The sequence below is a fragment of the Symphalangus syndactylus genome, chromosome 12 (genome assembly GCF_028878055.3).
Source record: "Symphalangus syndactylus isolate Jambi chromosome 12, NHGRI_mSymSyn1-v2.1_pri, whole genome shotgun sequence".
In the NCBI taxonomy this organism is placed as follows: domain Eukaryota; kingdom Metazoa; phylum Chordata; class Mammalia; order Primates; family Hylobatidae; genus Symphalangus; species Symphalangus syndactylus.
The window spans coordinates 79,232,286-79,251,250 of record NC_072441.2 but is presented as its reverse complement, the minus strand read 5'-3'; the positions used below and the strand labels follow the sequence as shown (position 1 = coordinate 79,251,250).

General features: G+C 48.7%; 2 protein-coding genes across 21 annotated transcripts in view; one reads left to right on the top strand and one right to left on the bottom strand.

The window, feature by feature from the left end:
• Positions 1-6,998, bottom strand: part of PRUNE1 (prune exopolyphosphatase 1) — a 33,082-nt gene extending 26,084 nt beyond the window's left edge. Inside the window, exon 1 of one of the 4 annotated variants that reach the window (XM_063626341.1) lies at positions 6,740-6,998. In XM_063626341.1, the coding sequence (XP_063482411.1) occupies positions 6,740-6,778 (39 nt within the window). In that variant the 5' untranslated portion in view covers positions 6,779-6,998. The remainder of the gene's footprint in view (positions 1-6,739) is intronic. The other 3 variants (XM_063626342.1, XM_063626343.1, XM_063626344.1) reach the window with 3 other exon arrangements.
• Positions 6,999-7,226: 228 nt separating this feature from the next.
• MINDY1 (MINDY lysine 48 deubiquitinase 1) lies at positions 7,227-18,469 on the top strand. Of its 17 annotated transcripts, none has more exons than XM_063626316.1 (10): positions 7,227-9,080; positions 12,349-13,152; positions 13,532-13,589; positions 14,000-14,064; positions 14,695-14,853; positions 15,351-15,453; positions 15,800-15,942; positions 17,023-17,214; positions 17,517-17,678; positions 17,935-18,469. In XM_063626316.1, the coding sequence occupies exons 2-10, from the start codon at positions 12,700-12,702 to the stop codon at positions 18,013-18,015; spliced, it is 1,416 nt and encodes a 471-aa protein (XP_063482386.1). In that variant the 5' UTR covers positions 7,227-9,080; positions 12,349-12,699; the 3' UTR covers positions 18,016-18,469. The 17 variants fall into 17 exon arrangements, with proteins under 17 accessions (XP_063482386.1, XP_063482377.1, XP_063482376.1 ...); XM_063626307.1 differs by lacking the exon at positions 17,935-18,469 and adding an exon at positions 10,254-10,334 and having other exon boundaries at positions 8,256-9,080; positions 15,348-15,453; positions 17,023-17,173; positions 17,517-17,928; XM_063626317.1 differs by having other exon boundaries at positions 8,262-9,080; positions 15,348-15,453; positions 17,550-17,678.
• The last annotated feature ends 496 nt before the right edge of the window (positions 18,470-18,965 follow it).

Sequence of the window (18,965 nt, the reverse complement as noted above, 5' to 3'; positions counted from 1 at the left end):
AAGCCCGGCTAATTTTTTTGTATTTTTACTAGAGATGGGGTTTCACCCTGTTTAGCCAGGATAGTCTTGATCTGACCTCGTGATCTGCCCGCCTCGGCCTCCCAAAGTGCTGGGATTACAGGCGTGAGCCACCGCACCCAGCCAGATAATTCTTTTTTTGTGGAGGCTCTCCTGTGCATTATAGGATATTTGGCAGGATCCCTAGCCTCTACCCACATGGAGGCCAGTAGCACCCTAAGTCATGACAAACAAAAACGTCTCCAGACTTGCTGAATGTTCCCTGGGGGGCAAAACTGCCCCCAGTTGAGAACTACTGGGTTGTAAGAAGGTGAAAATCCATATACTCTGACTTCTTCAATCAGGGAAGATTTGCTAGACACAAGAGTTTAGCAAAGTGGGAAGGTTCAGAGGAGCAACACATAGCAAAGAATAGTTATCAACTAATATAACTTTAAGAAAAAAAGGGAATCTAGAGAAACCTAGAATCATCTTCCCTATACAGGCTATCACTCCCTCTCTTCCCCCACTGGAAAACCACAGCTCAAAAAGGGTAATTTTAGAAGACTTCTGGTGGTATCGATTGCCCCATCCAGTTACGAGATAGGTTTTTGTTTTTAAACCACCCTCTTCGCCATCTCCTACTCCCATCCCTGGAGAGAAATACAGAAGACAGAGGTTATCTGTCCGGGTTCTGCCCAAAGGGCCCCTAAGGAAGTTTGCCCTGAGGTCCTCCCGATGCCTATTTCTCTAAGTCTACTTCAAGAGTTTGGAAGCAGGCTGGGCGCGGTGGCTCACGCCTGTAATCCCAGCACTTTGGGAGGCCGAGGCGGGCGGATTACAAGGTCAGGAGATCAAGACCATCTTGGCTAACCTGGTGAAACCCCATCTCTACTAAAAATACAAAAAATTAGCCAGGCGTGGTGGCAGGTGCCTGTAGTCCCAGCAACTCGGGAGGCTGAGGCAGGAGAATCTCTTGCACTCGGGAGGCGGAGGTTGCAGTGAGCCAAGATCATGCCACTGCACTCCAGCCTGGGTGACAGAGCGAGACTCTGTCTCAAAAAAAAAAAAAAAAAGAGTGTGGAAGCAAAGGCCCATTCATACTGAACAGCACTGGGGTAGGCGGGATTCTTTACTTTTTTCCAAAGCAATAAGAATTCTACCCAACACCCTAGTCCTATAGTAACTCCTCTGACTTGTAATTCCTCCTCCTGATACCAGAGACCTCTGTTTCCTGGAGACCAAGAACTGCCCAGATGGCTGTGGACCAAAGTGACAGCAAAGCACTTGAGATAAGAGGCTGCAGAAATAACGTGCTCACTGAAGCAGTTAGGGGGAGCAAGTGTTCTCTAGAGAGGAAACTATATAAACATGAGGCATATGGCCTTGACTCTGGAGGAAAAACGTAAGAGCAGCGGAGAAAAGGCAGAGCAAGCAGGAGAGGCCTACTGCGGGGTCCAAAGAGATGCTGGAGAACCTTTCCACGCTCATTTACATCAGTGTCACTTCACTGCAAGCAGCGGCTGAATCAGGTTTAGTTAGATCCTCACCATGAAGAGAATGCTAAGCAGAAAAGCACAAAGTAGGGACCAAATACAACGGTATGGTTCTGAAGTCAGGAGAAACCATCTACAGAGGAAGGTGAATGAACAATGAACCCCTTGCACTCAGCCAAACCTAGACAGCAACCAAAAGGAATGAATACAAAAGGAATACTTTGGGACTTGTAGCAAATCTTGGAACTGGAGTGACCAACGGAGGCGGCAGCATTCCTCTCCCCTGTCAACACCCACTGTCACCCCGGCCTGCCTGGACTATTCACCACCCGCAAACCATGATGTGCACATTCCCAGCTCTGCCCTTTGCACTATTTGTTCTCTGTTTGAATGCAGAACTACTACTTGAAAAGATCACAGACTTTGGGGTTGAATCCCAGCTCTGCTTCTTACTTGTTGCAGGACTTTGGACCCTCTAAGCCTCATTTTCCTCATATAAAAATGAGAATAGGCCGGGCGCAGTGGCTCACACCTATAATCTCAACACTTTGGGAGGCCAAGGTGGGCAGATCACCTCAGGTCAGGGGTTTGAGACCAGCCTGGCAAGCATGGTGAAACTAAAAAACACAAAAATTAGCCGGGCGTGGTGGCAGGTGCCTGTAATCTCAGCTACTCCAGAGGCTGAGGCAGGGAGAATTGCTTGAACCCGGGAGGCAGAGGTTGCAGTGAGCCGAGATCGCGCCATTGCACTCCAGCCTGGGTGACAGTGCGAGACTCCATCTCAAAAAAACAAACCAAAAAAATGAGAATAATGTCGTAACCAATTTCATGATGTTGTTAGGAGATTAAATGAGATAGTACCATAAGTGCCTACGCTGTAAATAGTAAAGATGTGATCCTTCCCATCATCTTTCTTTACTTCTCCCCATTGTTCAAGTCTACCTCATGTCTTTCTCTGTGAAGCCTTCCTGAACACCCAGCCCAGAGAAATCCTCTTCCTCTAAACCTCCAGCTTCTAGCACTTGTGGCTCTGAGACAGACCTTAACTTCTATCTTAAGGAGCTCCCTGTCTTTTCATGGTCATGTATCCCTGATCCTTAACATGGCTTATGTGGTGGGTAACTATATATTGTTCAAACTGGGACACTTATGAGAATGAAAAGGGGTGCTATTAATGATTACACAGGGGAAAACCAAGACTGCCCTGGGCAAACCGGGTGTGGGGCTGCCCAACTTATAAGACATCATTCTCTTCTTTATTTAAGAAAAACATATGTGGCCGGGCGCAGTGGCTCACGCCTGTAATCCCAGCACTTTGGGAGGCCGAGGCGGGCGGATCATGAGGTCAGGAGATCGAGACCATCCTGGCTAACACGGTGAAACCCCCGTCTCTACTAAAAATACAAAAATTAGCCGGGCGAGGTGGCAGGCACCTGTAGTCCCAGCTACGCGGGAGGCTGAGGCAGGAGAATGGCGTGAACCCCGGGGGGCGGAGCCTGCAGTGAGCCGAGATTGCGCCACTGCACTCCAGCCTGGGTGAAAGAGCGAGACTCCGTCTCAAAAAAAAAAAAAAAAAAAAAAAAAAAAGAAAAACATATGTAATCCTTAATTCCAAGCCCATCCTCTACCAGCTGAAAGCACAAGCCAAGCCAAACAGCCTCAGTTTTCTGACCATCAGAGAAAGAGTTCAGGGAAAATACAGCTATACTTAGCAGCATGAGGAAATCTAAGCTGCCAATGGAAGAAATACAATCTGAGGGCCAGAAGTAAATAAATACAAACTTTTTTTCTCTTTTCTTTTTTTTAAAGACCCACTAGTTGGCCAGGCGCGGTGGCTCATGCCTGTAATCCCAGCACTTTAGGAGGCCGAGGCGGGCCGACCACGAGGTCAAGAGATTGAGACCGTCCTGGCCAACGTGGTGAAACCCCGTTTCCACTAAAAATACAAAAATTAGCTGGGCATGGTGGCACATGCCTGTAGTCCCAGCTACTCAGGAGGCTGAGGCAGGAAAATCACTTGAACCTGGGAGGCGGAGGTTGCAGTGAGCCAAGATCATGCAACTGCACTCCAGCCTGGCGATAGAGCGAGACTTCGTCTCAAAAAAAAAAAAAAAAAAAAAATTAAATTAAAATAAATAAATGAATAAACACCCACTAGTTGAAATGACTCTCTTATCCTGATATGTTCTTTGTGGCCTCAAGAGGAGGGGGCAGGGAGGGGATTCTAGGCCTGGCAAAGTAAATCACTTCCCTTCTAAAGCTGAATATGGTATGATAACTACTCTTCAGAATAGTTAATGGGGGAGAAAAATAAACGAGATAGAAAGCCAGAGAGAGACAAACCCTCTCAGCAGAGAAAATAGGAACAATACTGATGCCAGGACTGCAAATTTCTAAGGAGAGCCAGCTCATGATTCCTGCCTCATGCCTGAGAACTGCACACACTACATTATCCAAGAGCTCCTGGATGAACACCTAAACTGCAATGCAGCCCCACCCTGAAGCAAAGATTTCTCTCCCCTAGAAGTGAAAGATGAGTCACCATAAATAGGACATTTGGTTAAATAAGATTTTTTTTTAATGGAACATCCTATTGTCTCTGTGGCAGAGGCTATAGAAAATTTCTCTGGTATCAAATACTCCCGTTGGTAGCAACGGGAGACTTGGCTGGATTACCAGCTGTCTTTATCTTGTGCAAAGAGGAGCACTCATGATTTTCTGAAAGTTATAATTAAACTGTAGTTTAACAGAAACATTCAAACTTATGAGTGTATCTGTCTAAATCATCTCTCTCTCTTTACACAAGAAACTTAACGGTGTCCTCTGGAGAACTGGATAGAGAGGAGAAAAGAAAAATGATCTTTATGTTTTTCATTTCATATCCCTTTGGTATTTAAATTTGTTCACGAAATGCACATTCACTGCTTCTATAATTTAAAGCAATCTAGGCTGGGTGTGGTGGTTCATGCCTATAATCCCAGCACTTTGGGAGACCAAGGCAAGCAGATCACTTGAGGTCAGGAGTTCGAGACCAGCCTGGCCAACATGGTGAAACCCTGTCTCTACTAAAAATGCAAAACTTAGCCAGGCATAGTGGCGCACGCTTGTAATCCCAGCTACTCAGGAGGCTGAGGCAGAAGAATCGCTTGGATTCGGGAAGTGGAGGTTGCAGTGAGCCGAGATGGCACCACTGTACTCCAGCCTGGGCGACAGAGTGAGAGTCCATCTCAAAAAAAAAAAAAAAAAATTAAAGCAATTTAAATTGTTGGCATCTACCAGTATGTCTTGCTATCAGTTCCCCTGTTAACCTTCCTAGAGTCTAATTTTCTCATTTCTCCAGGCCCTGGAGAGGACAGGTGATGATGAAAGCTCTAAGACACACATGAAAGCTCTCACCTTTCACAAGTTCACAAGTTTGAAAGGAAGATCTAGATCTTGCTCCTTGGGGGATAAATGCAGGGAGAGAAAGGTCAGGATGCCAGCGATATTGGAAAAATCACGTATTTTTCCAGCTTCATACTGTTGTAGAGAATATACTATTCGGGCTGGGTATAGTGGCTCACACCTGTAATTCCAGCACTTTGGGAAGCCAAGCCAGGGGGATTGTTTGAGTCAACGAGTTCAAAACCAGATTGGGCAGCATGGCGAGACCCTGTCTCTACAAAAATACAAAAAATAAGCCCTGCATGGTGGCACTGCCTATAGTCGCAGCGTTTTCGGGAGGCTGAGGTGGGAGGATCACTTGAGCCAGGGAGGTGATCACAGCATTGCACTCCAGCCAGGGCAACAGAGTGAGACCCTGGCTCAAAATAAACAAACAAATACAAAATAAAAATAGAGAATATACTACTAACCTGGGGGTGGGGGGAGGCTCTGGAGGTTATATGCTGGAGAGTAGATGCATGCAAAGAAATACTATTTGGTGAGGTTTCAGATCCAAGGGCACTTTACCAAATGGTGGAAGAGACCAGTCATTTGGGTTACTGGGGGGGAAAATCCAACTGTTTAGCACTTAGAACCGTGCCCCAAAAACTCTACATTAGTCCTCCAATAAGCGCCCTGTGGTGGAATCAGAGGTAACAAAAAGGGATTGGTCCCAAATGGCCTTATGCATTGAAATAACTCCCCAAATTTGTTTTTCACATGGAAAATGTCTATGTAATCGGTGTTAAAATGGACCTTCTCCCCAATTCAATATGAAGACAACTCATTTATTCCAGCAGCTGAGTCTGCAGCACGAATTAAGTGACTTCCAGGATTTGTTAAAGACCAGAATCTGTCCCCCAGGGGAATTTGTAGAGTTTAAGATATCTAAAAAGGAAAGCTCATCTATCTAGGTTTCTTCAGGGCTGTATAACTCAAAGTGGAGGGGCCGGGTGACCTCCCGGAGCCTGTCTCTGGTTAGCTTTTTGCTGCTAACTGGGGATAACAGCCTAATGCCTCATGACGGCTCAGCATGGCTGGGTGAGTCCAACTGACTCAGAGAGCACCAAAAATAAGCCACAAAGCATTCAGTAGTCATATTTATGGTTTTGATTCCAAACACACTTTGTGCTTATCCCTTCCAAGTGGAGAATTTTTGTCATTTGTGTGCGTTAAGGCCAAAGGAGAAACCTGAAGGCAAAGGAATGCTGGTTGTGGGTCAACAAATATGCCTGATGGATTCTGTATGTTTGGCTTAAAAACACTGACTTTAAGTAAAATACTGTGACTACTTCTAACCTAGAAATGAGTTCAGCCCGCCAGACAGAAACCGCCATTCAGAGGAAATAAAGCCGTGAGCACCGGTTCCCTCCACACCCCCGAGGTTCACCTGGAGGCCAATGGGCCAAGCGAAGCCTTGGGAGCCGAGAACTCAAAGAGGGGCGGGGAGAAAAGAATAAACACACCTCGCGGGGCTAGGCTGGCGGCGGCACAGTCCTGGTTCTTTTGACGGAACTGACCAAGATGACAGCAAGCAGAGGCTCAAATGCAGGATTCAGACCCAAGACTTCTCCCCGCTCTCGGGCGGACCCCAAAGGCGGGGAGCCAAAAACCGGGAGACTGAGCAAGCAGCATTCTCACGCTCCTAAGCTGGCTTCTCGCTCCTCGCTCCTCATGCCCCAAAACTGATCAGGCCCCAACCCCCCTCCCCACAACTCAGTGTTCCCTCCACACGGACCGTCGAGGCTCCCCCAGATCCCAAGTCTTCGTCTTTCCTAGACCCCGTGCTCCATTCCTTACAGTCACAGACAGGGATCCGTTACCTGCAGAGCAGCTCGACAACCCTGCAGGTAGTCCTCCATGATGAAGCCCAAAGTACGCCGTCGCCCCTGGTCGAGGAGAGGTTTCCCCGGCGAATGCACCCCGCCTGAGACTCAGGGGCTAGAGGCCAGAGTCAGGAGGCGGGACTCGAACCCGCCACACGGCGAATCGGCCTCCGACCCCGGGAGGAACTGCGTAAGCGGGCGCTCCGGAGCCCGGCGTCGCCCCGCCCCCAGCGGCGAAGGCGGGGCTCTACGCCCAGAGGCTCCTGGGACGTCTTTCCGGAGAGGCCAAGGGGGCGTGGCGTGGGGCGACGTGGGAAACGTAGTCCCGCAACTCCGCAATGACCCTAGCAACCGAGGGAAGGGTCGTTTTCTGAGGGATCAGTCGTTCGGTAAACAAATGTGTATGTGTCACAGTAACCCATTATTGTGACATCTGAACTTTCCCTCTCAGATCAGGCCAAGTATAACATCTTTCCATATATCACACCGAGCATCTGGTTGACATTTTAAATGACACTTGGCAAAACAGATCATCTTCTTTCTCGAAATTCTGCCCTTTACCAAACTGATTCAATCGCCACCAATTTTGTGGTTGTTCATGTTAGGAGAACATTAGAATAATCTTTGACCCCTCTTGTTTACCTAACACCTACGTCTCCTGCCAACTCCTGCTGCTTCTCCCTTTGCAACTCTGTAGCCTGTTTTTTTCTACAGCCTCGGCAAATATCTTCTCCTTCCTTTCTTGGACGGTTGTAACCTTGGCTTTTTGCTCTCTGCCACCCTAATTGTTCCAACTGCTCTTTCAGCCTTTGGAGTTGCTTGAAGTTTCATCCTGTGGCGGCCCTGTACATAGAGTTTAGGGAACCCTTCAGAATGTAGAGTTAGGTTCCCACCTCCCTTAACTGCCACTTTCCAGCCGCAGGGTAGTGCAGGTACTGCAAATAAATGGACACTCATCATCAAAAATTCCCTCATTTATCTATCCCTTTATTTCCTGCCGTCAGCCTCACACCAGCTTTTCCTGCTTCTCCAGCTGTAAATCGAGAGGAGGTGACTGATGAGAGGCCTGCGGTGGAACCGAGATCCAGAGCACAGGGGTGTTGGATCTCCTGCCTGCTCTGCCAGTTCTTTCCTTCTTCTTCTATTTGAGACGGAGTCTTGCTCCGTCTTCAGGCTGGAGTGCAGTGGCAGGATCTTGGCTCACTGCAACCTCCGCCTCGGGTTCAAGTGATTCTCCTGCCTCAGCCTCCGGAGTAGCTGGGACTACAGGCACGTGCCACCACGCCCTGCTAATTTTTGTATTTTTAGTAGAGATGGGGTTTCACTATGTTGGCCAGGTTGGTCTTGATCTCTTGACCTCGTGATCCGCCCGCCTTGGCTTCCCAAAGTGCTGGGATTACAGGCGTCAGCCAAAGCGCCCAGAGCCTGGGGCTTCTACCACACCCTCTGCACTCTACCAGGTGCACAACCCAACCAGTTTCATTTCTAGACTTAAAAATGATACAGCAAGGACTTGGAAAGGAGCTCTCTGGAGGGCTCCAGAGGGAAAACAGCTGGGTTTGTTTGTTTGTTTTTAACATTAATTGAGTAATATATGCAAATATCGTGCTCTTTGGTCCTGCTTCTGTGGATCCAGAGCAAAGAACTGCCATACCCAGAGAGAGAGAGCCCAGATCCAACAAGCTGCTTCTGTCGAGCCCTGCTCCTCCCTACTTAGCAAGGGCACTTGCTCTTCCCTATTCTCACCAGAGAGGCACAAGCGCTCCGTGCCTTCCAGAGGCAGGCAGAGGGAAGAGAAAGGGTCTGTTGTTTTTCTCTCCTGTTTCTCGCTCCCTCTCTGCTGATCACAAAGCTGCTGACCGGGTCAGAAAGCCCTGATGGAAATCCGCCAGCGCTGGGCAGGCCCCTCCTCCTCCAGGGAGCTTGTCCTTGCCTAATTTTTCTTCCTCCTGATGAGAACAAAAAAGAGAGAGAGAAGAAAAGAAAAACCACAAACTTCCTTTGAAAACCAGCTTGTAGTCAGGGCCTGGAGCGCATGCCATAGACTCGGCAACTCTGGAATCCTGAAGACTCTATAAGCGACCTGGAGCACCTGGGCTGCGCCCCTGCCTGCTTTCACCCTCCTCCAGTGCCCCCAGTACTGGGCGTGAGTCCGGAAGCGGCCACAACCCAGCCTGGACCGTCGCTCATAAAGCTGTGTAAACCTGTATAAGCTCAGGCGTTGACAGCTGGAAGGCAGCTGGCACTGGCAGCCCCCCTCATTGCACCTATCTCCCCCATCGCATTGCCACGGCTGAACCCTCCTTCTCAATCTTGGAATAGCACCCACTTCTTTAAGGTAAAAACTTTATTTTAATCATCTTCTTCACCTCTTCTCCCACCCTTCTCTGTTTCCTCTCCAGCTTGGGGAGCTGACACCTGCTGTCCTTCCACCTTTGGTCTACAAGTCTGGATTGCTTACAGGAGCTAAGTCAGGAGAGCTGACTTAGCTGTAAAGGGGATGCTGCTTGGTCCTCCTCCTTTTAATGAAAGCACGAAACCCTCCCCCTCTCCTTGTGAGCAAGTAGACAGGGCACTGCGGCCATGGTTGACATATTCTGAGATGAAAATCTAAACTATTGATTGCACAAAGACGTAGGTCAGACTAAGAAGGAGATTGGTGTGAGACAATAAGGGAACTGTTCCTACAGAGAGGAGGAGTGTCTTCTTGAAGCTACATACCTGTTTTACATGCTTCTTCCAACTTTTGGCTCTCTACTGCCATTGATTAGGGAGGAGCCAGGGTTATTTTAACTCCCTCACCCACCACCATAATTCCAGCTAGAGAGAAAGTGTAGGACTTGAGGAGCTGAGAAAGAGGAGGAAAAGAATGAAACTTTGATTTGTCTGACTATCCTCTCCCTCATTCTTTCCTACTCTGAAATACTCCATGCCCTCCCCAGCAGGATTGGACCTTGTAGAGTAGAAACCCTCTATTACATTTCCTGCCCCTGCCTCTTAAGACTTAGCCCATTTAGCTCTGCCCAGTTCCTCTGAGACCCCACTCCCTCGGGTGTCCACTCCTGGGTTCCTTTGGCTCACCTCTCCAGCCAGCTTGCTGCCCAACCCCCACTTCATCATTGATCATTTCTGGCACTGGAGAGAAAATATAAAAAATGAGACCTGCTTTTCTTTTTTTCTTTTTTTTTTTTGGAGACAGAGTCTCACTCTTGTCACCCAGGCTGGAGTGCAGTGGCACAATCTTGGCTTACTGCAACCTCCACCTCCAGGGTTCAAGAAATTATCCTGCCTCAGCCTCCTGAGTAGCTGGGATTACAGGTGCCCGCCACCACGCCCGGCTAATTTTTGTATTTTTAGTAGAGATGGGGTTTCACCATGTTAGCCAGGCTGATCTTGAACTCCTGAACTCAGGTGATCCGCCCGCCTCGGCCTCTCAAAGTGCTGGGATACAGGTATGAGCCACTGTGCCCGGCCAAGGCCTGCTTTTCTTCAAGCTTTTTCACTTTTCCAGGCTCTAGCATCTGCTTTGAGGTTCACCCTAAGTGTCATTTAAGGGGAGAAGAAAAGAAGAGAAAGAAAGAGAGAAAAAAGTGTAAGGCCTGTAGGCAATTTTTGCTACTCTGATTCTAAATTAACAACATGTAAATGATAGGCAGCTAGCATAAACATATGTGAATCAAGAGGATAATCAATTTGAGTGACTAGGCTTATTTTGTTTCAGTAACTTTAATGTTCCTCAACTTCATCTCCCAGGCCTTCCCCTAGCCCCAAATTCCTATAGGTTTACAAGAAGGAAGCAGTCTCAGGCTGGGAGGAGGGTGGAGAAAAGACAAGATTTCTAACTAGTTTAATTTATTTTATTTTGTTTTATTTTATTTTTGAGATGGAGTTTTGCTCTGTCGCCCAGGCTGTAGTGCAGTGTCACCATCTCAGCTCACTGCAACCTCTGCCTCCCAGGTTCCAGCAATTGTCCCACCTCAGCCTCCCAAGCAGCTGGGACTACAGGCACGTGCCAACACACCTGGCTAATTTTTGTACTTTCAATACAGACAGAGTTTCGCCATGTTGGCCAGGATGGTCTCGATCTCCTGACCTCAAGTAATCTGCCCGCCTCAGCCTCCCAAACTGCTGGGACCGCGCCTGGCCCCTAACTAATTTCTCCCTGTTTCTCTCCCTGATAAAGAGTGGGAGGGGAGCAAGGAGATTGAAGGGAGATGTTTTCCAAAGGGCAGGATTTGTGGTTATTATTTATACCCACAGTATTAGTTAAATGTCTATCTGTGCTTGCCTCAATGTGCCTCTAGTGCTGATAGAGAACAGGTTAAACAGGTCCGGTGTTCACATCTAAAATGACCTGGAGAGGACTGGGCGCCGTGGCTCACGCCTGTAATCCCAGCGCTTTGGGAGGCCGAGGTGAGAGGATCACCTGAGGTCGGAAGTTCAAGACCAGCCTGACCAACATGGAGAAAGAAACTCCGTCTCTACTAAAAAATACAAAATTAGCTGGGCATGGTGGTGCATGCCTGTAATCCCAGCTACTTGGGAGGCTGAGGCAGGAGAATCACTTGAACCCAGGAGGCAGAGGTTGCAGTGAGCCGAGATCGCACCATTGCACTCCAGCCTAGGCAATAAGAGCAAAACTCCTTTTCAAAAAAATAAAAATAAATAAATAAAACCACTTGGATGGGAATAGACATAAAACTTTAGGTAGGTGAATGTAGAGGGAGTATTGTTATGTAAATTAATAATAAGCATTTTCATATTTCATAGAAATAAGAGGCAAGAGAGTATCTCTGGGTTTAGGCAGTTTCTGGGGAGAAAAAATGAACTGAGGAAAAGTTGCTGTCTCAACTCTAGCTGTCAAGAGATGCTTACTGGGTCCAGGCACCGTGGCTCATGCCTATAATCCCAGTCCTTTGGCAGGCTGAGGAGGGTGGATTGCTTGGGCCCCCAGGAGTTGAGACCAGCCTAGGCAACAAAGCAAGACCCTGTCTCAATTTAATAAAAGAAATTTGCTATCTTTATTAATTTTTTTTTAAAGAGAAGCTTACTGGAAGAACTTGTGGGAGTGCTTTTTTGCCCCAATCTGAAGTTATTTATCAAAACCAGTTCCCACGACCTACATTTCCCCTCCCAGCTTACAGGAAACCCCTCCCAAGGCCTTTATACTATGGTTTGGGATTGTGTAAGGTTCAGTAGAGCCCTTTGAGGTGGAAGACTTCCCCTTCCTCACCAGCATTTCACCTTTAGGGGCATGAAACTGACTCTCTGTGCCTCCTCCATTCTTCACCCCAAGCACTGTGTGACTTAATCTTTTTATCCTTGGGTGAGGCAGAGAGAAGGTATCCCTAAACATACAAGCAGCCTGTATATTCTTAGTATGTTGTGTGAAGGGGCAGAGTGTGGGGTAGGGCAGAGGAATTATCCCTGTCTTGGCTATGAGGGGGTTACTGATGTGATGCCTATTAGAGTAAGCTAAAGATCATCATATTAATAACCATTAGCGTAGATTTAACATTTCTTTCTCCACCTCTTATCCTTCTTTCTCCTTTGTGCTCTCCCTTTCTCTCTGTCTTTTCTCCCTTCCCTGTCATGATCTGTTTCAGGGAAGCTGACTCCACCCATGTCTTCAATCCCACCAGTCTTCCCTCCCAAGTCTGGAAGCCCCACGACCTCTTGGTCTCATCTGGTCACAGCAAGTTAGAGGTGGAAAGAGCTCAGCACAGGGCCCTTCTGTTTACACATATACTGCCCATAGCCAGGAGTGACTGCACAAACACTAGCCAGCCTTCTACACTACATTCCTTTTCCAAGACTTTTCTGGGTTAGTTTGCTTTCCAGCCCACTGATTTCCTTCTTATTGGACAGGTCACTCTTTTGCATCCCAAGCCTGGCTTAGGCAAGTCCCTGAGGTCAGTAAACATCTTCAGTGCCCCTCAGCTGAGTCCCTTTTGACCATGGAACACCATCAGCCTGAGGATCCAGCCCCTGGTAAGGCTGGGACTGCAGAAGCAGTCATCCCTGAAAACCATGAGGTTCTGGCAGGCCCAGATGAGCACCCTCAGGACACAGATGCAAGAGATGCTGATGGGGAGGCTGGAGAACGGGAACCAGCAGACCAAGCTTTGCTGCCTAGCCAGTGTGGGGACAACCTTGAGTCCCCTCTGCCTGAAGCTAGCTCAGCTCCACCGGGGACAACCCTTGGGACACTGCCTGAAGTAGAGACAATAAGGGCATGCTCCACGCCCCAGAAGCTTCCTCAGTCCCCCAGGACCAGACAGCCTGAGCCAGATTTCTACTGGGTCAAGTGGATCCCTTGGAAAGGAGAACGGACACCCATCATCACCCAGAGCACTAACGGCCCTTGCCCTCTCCTTGCCATCATGAACATCCTGTTTCTCCAGTGGAAGGTAAGAGAACATGCAGTTAGGGGTGCAAAAAATATCAGGGAGGACTGTTCCCTGACTTACTTCCTTGATCATCCTGATGTCCTCAAACCAGTCAAAACTTTTCAGATTATTCTCCCTATTTCTCCAGCTTGAGCAAATGAGATAAGATGTTCCTAAAAACAAAGAAAAAAAAAAAGAGGAAGATCTGTCCTACTCCTGTATCTCCTACTCCCTAGCAAATGCGCATGCCTTGCAAGATTTCATTCATTCCCTTGCGCCAGTTGCAAGCCTTTTTTCCTACCCCACCCTACTACTGGAGCTCCCCCTTGCCTTTCCATGGGTTCTTCCTTCAGTGCTCTTTGGAAGAAAGCACACACGTGATCACCCCTTCTGCCTCCAGGTGAAGCTCCCCCCGCAGAAGGAAGTGATCACATCGGATGAGCTCATGGCCCATCTTGGTGAGTGACTGGGCCTTGAAGAGGAATTACCCAAGGGGTTCCAGAGCTATCCACTCAGCCAGAAATCTGGACTATTCAGGGATCTCCATTTGGGGGTTCTGATATGGCAGGGAGGGTAAGGGTCTATGGGGCTTCTCTGCAAGGCTGGAGAATGAAAAGCCAACGTGTCAGGAGTCCTGGGTTGTAACACCAATTCTGCCCTTAGCTTTTGTATCTGACCCTGGGTGGGCCCTTCACCTTTATGAAGCTGTTGCCTCCTCTGAGAAATGAAGAGTCCACATTAGACTCTAAGTATTTTCCAGCTCTGAAAATCTGTGTTCTGTGACATTACCCCCATTCTCCAGGAGAAGAGGAAACTTAGCTTTTGGGATGATCGGTGGGGTAAGCTGATAAGGGGCCCTGTCTTGTAGGAAACTGCCTCCTGTCCATCAAGCCCCAGGAGAAATCAGAGGGACTTCAGCTTAATTTTCAGCAGGTGAGGCAAAAGGTCTGCAGGCATAGGGGTTTGCAGGTTTGTAAGGGGACATCTTGAAATACTAAGATAAGCTTTTGTTGCTTCTTCAGAGGTTTCCTTGAACCATGATTTCATTCTGCAGGAGTCAAAGGAGAGTTTATCTTTGTCCTAGAAAATATGTTCATTGGCCGGGTGCTCACACCTGTAATCCCAGCACTTTGAGAGGCCAAAGCGGGAGGATCACTTGAGGCCAGGAGTTCGAGGCCAGCCTGGGCAACATAATAATATCCCTGTCTCTACAAAAAAAAATTTTTTTTCAAGAATTAGCCAGGTATGGCGGTGCGTGCCTGTAGTCCCAGCTACGCAGGAGGCTGAGGTGGGAGGGTCACTTGAAACCAAGAGTTTGAGGCTGCAGTGAGCTGGGGTCACACACTGCACTCCAGCCTGGATGAAAGAATTAGACTTAGACTCTCAAAGAAAAACAATGTTCATTTATATAAGATAGAGAAGGGTTGAGGCAAGGGAGAAATGGAGTGGCTTGTAAGAGAATCAGGGAAGAAAAGCAATAAGGTTAATTTTTAATTTCTGGAGGTGGGAGTGGAGTGGTGGGAGAGAAGTCTAGAATCTCCATCATTTTTTTTCTACCCCCAGAATGTGGATGATGCAATGACAGTGCTGCCTAAACTGGCCACAGGTCTGGATGTCAATGTGCGATTCACAGGCGTCTCTGATTTTGAGTATACACCCGAGTGCAGTGTCTTTGACCTACTAGGCATACCTCTGTACCATGGCTGGCTTGTTGATCCACAGGTGAGGGTGGGAGGGCCCACTGGGACCTTATCCAGCTCAAGCTGGCATGAGAGAGGCAAATTTGTGTGGGGTAGAGGTTAGGGAGTTAAGGGTTAAATTGGCTTGGGAGGGAAATAGTGTTTAGAGACTGGACCCAACACAGAATTCCTTGAATTTTAATCTATTTTGGGGGTAACATGCAAATACAAGCAAACTACATGCAAAGAGGTCAGTTCTTTAGACATCAAAAATTCAGGAAGCAGATGGGTTTGGTGGCACATGCCTGTATTCCCAGCTACTTGGGAGGAGTTCGAGGCCAGTCTGGGCAACACAGCAACCCTATGATGAATGGTTTCCTGAAATTTTTTTTTTTTGAGAGACCAAAAAAAAAAAAGTGTTCAGGAACCCTTCATCATAGGGTTGTAGTCCTTGTGAGCTTTGTTCATTTCCTTCCTTAAAAAAAAAAAACAAAAAAAAAACAATTTTTTTTGGTATCCCACATCCCACTACCCAAGCAGAGTCCTGAGGCTGTGCGTGCAGTTGGGAAACTGAGTTACAACCAGCTGGTGGAGAGGATCATCACCTGCAAACACTCCAGTGACACCAACCTCGTGACAGAAGGTGACATTCCTCCCCTTCTCATGGATAGTATGTGGAGGGAATGACGGCTGCTTAGGCTTTTTATTGGGTGTCGTCTCCTACCACATCCCACTAGATATAAGCTTCACAAGAAGGAGCTTGGGGAATTTCTGTTTAGTTCATTGAGGTATCCCCAGTGCCTGGCACAAGGTAGCTGCTCTATTATAAGTATTTGTTAAGTGAATGAATACAGCCAGGTTTCAAGAAAGGGACGTCAGAAGGTGGGACTGACCCCCCGGGGCTTTTGACAGGGGCTCTCTGGATGGTCCTTCCTGTTGTGGACCTTGAACTTAAGCCAAGTTTCCCCCGACTTGTCCCCTTCTGGCAGGCCTGATTGCAGAGCAGTTCCTGGAGACCACCGCGGCCCAGCTGACCTACCACGGACTGTGTGAGCTGACAGCAGCTGCTAAGGAGGGTGAACTTAGCGTCTTTTTCCGAAACAACCACTTTAGCACCATGACTAAGCATAAGGTAATGCGGGTTTGGGGGTGGCGGGCTGCGGTGTTGTCATTTCCTGGTGCCTTTTTCTTGTGGGTCCAGCTGGGATCAGCTAGATTAAGCTGTGGTAGCAAGTGACCCCTCAAATCCCTGTGGTTTACCACAATTAAGGTTCATTTCCCGCTCCTGGTGCATGTCCACTGTGGACTGGCTATGGTTCTGTCCCACACCATCTTCACTCTGGGACCCAGCTGACATAAGATCCTTTATCTGGAATATATGTGGGAACAGAGAGAGAGAGGGGCACTGTGCACTCATGCTTAGAGCTTCTGTTTGGAAATAACACATGTCATTTCTGCTGACATCTTCTGGCCAGAGCAAGCCATAAGGGATAAGCCTGCCGTCGATGGGACAGGAAAGTATGATCCTCCCCTAGGAGGGGGCAGTGGAATTTTTGAACAATGCTGGTCTTCAAAAGTTAGAAACTGCCAAAGTTCTCTAGGATTTGAGCAGCAGAGGGAGGGGTCTCTGGTTCTCAAAGGATTTATCCTAAGAGCCATTAGGCAAGCCCAGAGAACAACGGGAAATGGGGGGAGCAGGGTCTTGTGTGGTATCTCAGCCCCGACGACTCCATGCCACGCTTGGCCAGAATGACCACTGTGCTCACACCCAGCTGGACATACACTCAGACATCCCTTTCTTCCCCACAAGGCCACATATTTGTAAAAGGTCCGCATGCTCAGGGTCTGGGTGCGGTGGCTCATGCCTGTAATCCCAGCACTTTGGGAGGCCGAGGTGGGCAGATCATGAGGTCAGGAGATCGAGGCCATCCTGGCTAACACGGTGAAACCCCGTCTCTACTAAAAAAATACCAAACATTAGCCGGGCATGGTGGCAGGTGCCTGTAGTCCCAGCTACTTGGGAGGCTTAGGCAGGAGAATGGCGCGAACCCGGGAGGCGGAGCTTGCAGTGAGCAGAGATTGCGCCACTGCACTCCAGCCTGGGCGACAGAGCGAGACTCCATCTCCAAGAAAAAAACTGTCCACATGCTCATACCGAGATTTCTGGCAGTGAACTGCCTCCCCCCAATGAGCTCTGTTCTTTACTTTGTAGAGTCACTTATACCTACTGGTCACTGACCAGGGGTTTCTACAGGAGGAGCAAGTCGTATGGGAGAGCCTGCACAATGTGGATGGAGACAGCTGCTTTTGTGACTCCGACTTTCACCTGAGTCATTCCCTGGGCAAGGGGCCTGGAGCAGAAGGTGGGAGTGGCTCCCCAGAAAAGCAGCTGCAGGTAGACCAGGTGTGTAGGGCACTTAGGAACAGTGCAGAGAGTACATGTGCCTCAGAGAGCTTTTTGCTACATACATTTTAACTGCTAGAGGCCATGTGAACCCATGCCTTTCTCTCTGGGTTACCTCAGACCATCTCCTCACTTGGTGTGTATTCTCTGGTACCACAGATAATGCATTTGGCTGTGTGTGCTGCTCTGTAGGGAGAAAGAGCTAGAGAATTTGAGGGATGCGGAAAAACTGATTTGGAAACCTCGCCTGAATAGCCACAGCTCTGGGCCTGAGCCCGCTGTACAACTCTTGTTCTCCCCAGGACTACCTGATTGCTCTGTCCCTGCAGCAGCAGCAGCAGCAGCCACGAGGCGCGCTGGGGCTTACCGACTTGGAGCTGGCCCAGCAGCTTCAGCAAGAGGAGTATCAACAGCAGCAGGCAGTGCAGCCAGTGCGGACGTGGACGCGGGCCGTGTTACCGCAGGTGGGCTGCTGCCCGGGCGCCCACACTCCTGGTTTCCACCTCATGCTTTGCCGGGTCCAGAACACCTGTTATTCCTGCACTGGTCTCTTCAAGGTTTCTTCTCTCAGGGCCTTTCCCCTGCCTGTCCCTCTCCCCTGGAGCCCCTTCCTGTCTTCCTCTCCCTACTCCCTGTCCCAATCCTGACACCCCTTCTTCTAGAATCTCTTCTTGTGCTCTTCCAAGGAAGTTCAGTGACCGATTGTTAAATCTGATACAGGGGAGAGGAGCCACATCTGGACGCCCAGCTGGGGAGCGTCGGCAGAGGCCGAAGCACGAGTCAGACTGCATTCTGCTGTAGCTCTGCCCCAGTGCCAGGCTGGCCTGCCCCTTCTTCCAGAGGCTATGGCTAGTTGGCTTGCTCCCCCGCCTCCACACCTGAGATGTGCTGAATAACTTATTTATGGACTGTTGGGGATCAGAGCAGGCGACAAATGCCAAGGTCAGACTTGGTAATGTCCTTGACCTCACGTGCTGCTTCCTTCTCTGCCTCCCACCCAGGGCAACACTAGGATTGGTGGGTTTCTGGTACGCAACTCCCGGTCCCTGAATAGTCACACGTATATACAGACTGAGGCTCTGGGGTGAGGTCCCTATCCAGAATGCATCTCTTCTGCTTCCCATCCCTGCTGCCTGGATGCCCCTGATCACCTAGGCAGGCCTGTCTCCAGTTGTTTCAGAGCTTAATTTGGGTTTCTATCTCTGTTATTTGTAATGCCTTCCTGGGGTTTGGAAATAAAACTTCTGGCCGGGCATGGTGGCTTATGCCTGTAATATCAACAATTTGAGAGGCCAAAGCGGGCAGATCACCTGAGGTTAGGAGTTTGAGACCAGCCTGCCCAAAAAGGTGAAACCCCGTCTCTACTAAAAATACAAAAAATTAGCTGGGCATCATGGCGGGTGCCTGTAATCCCAGCTACTCCGGAGGCTGAGGCAGGAGAATCACTTGAACCCGGGAGGTGAAAGTTGCAGTGAGCCGAGATCGCACCACTGCACTCCAGACTGGGCGACAAGAGCAAAACTGTCTAAAAAAAAAAAAAACCTTCTTTCCTGAGATCTGTTGTTTGCCTTACCCTGAAGCAATAGGGTTAAGTATTTGACCCAAATGAAGAATGCAAAAAGCGGGAGGTGGGTCAGAGGCAGGAAGGTGGTTACCTGTCATTTCTTTTTTTTCTTTTTTTTTTTTTTTGAGATGGAGTCTCACTCTGTGGCCCAGGCTGGAATGCAGTGGTGCAATCTGAGCTCACTGCA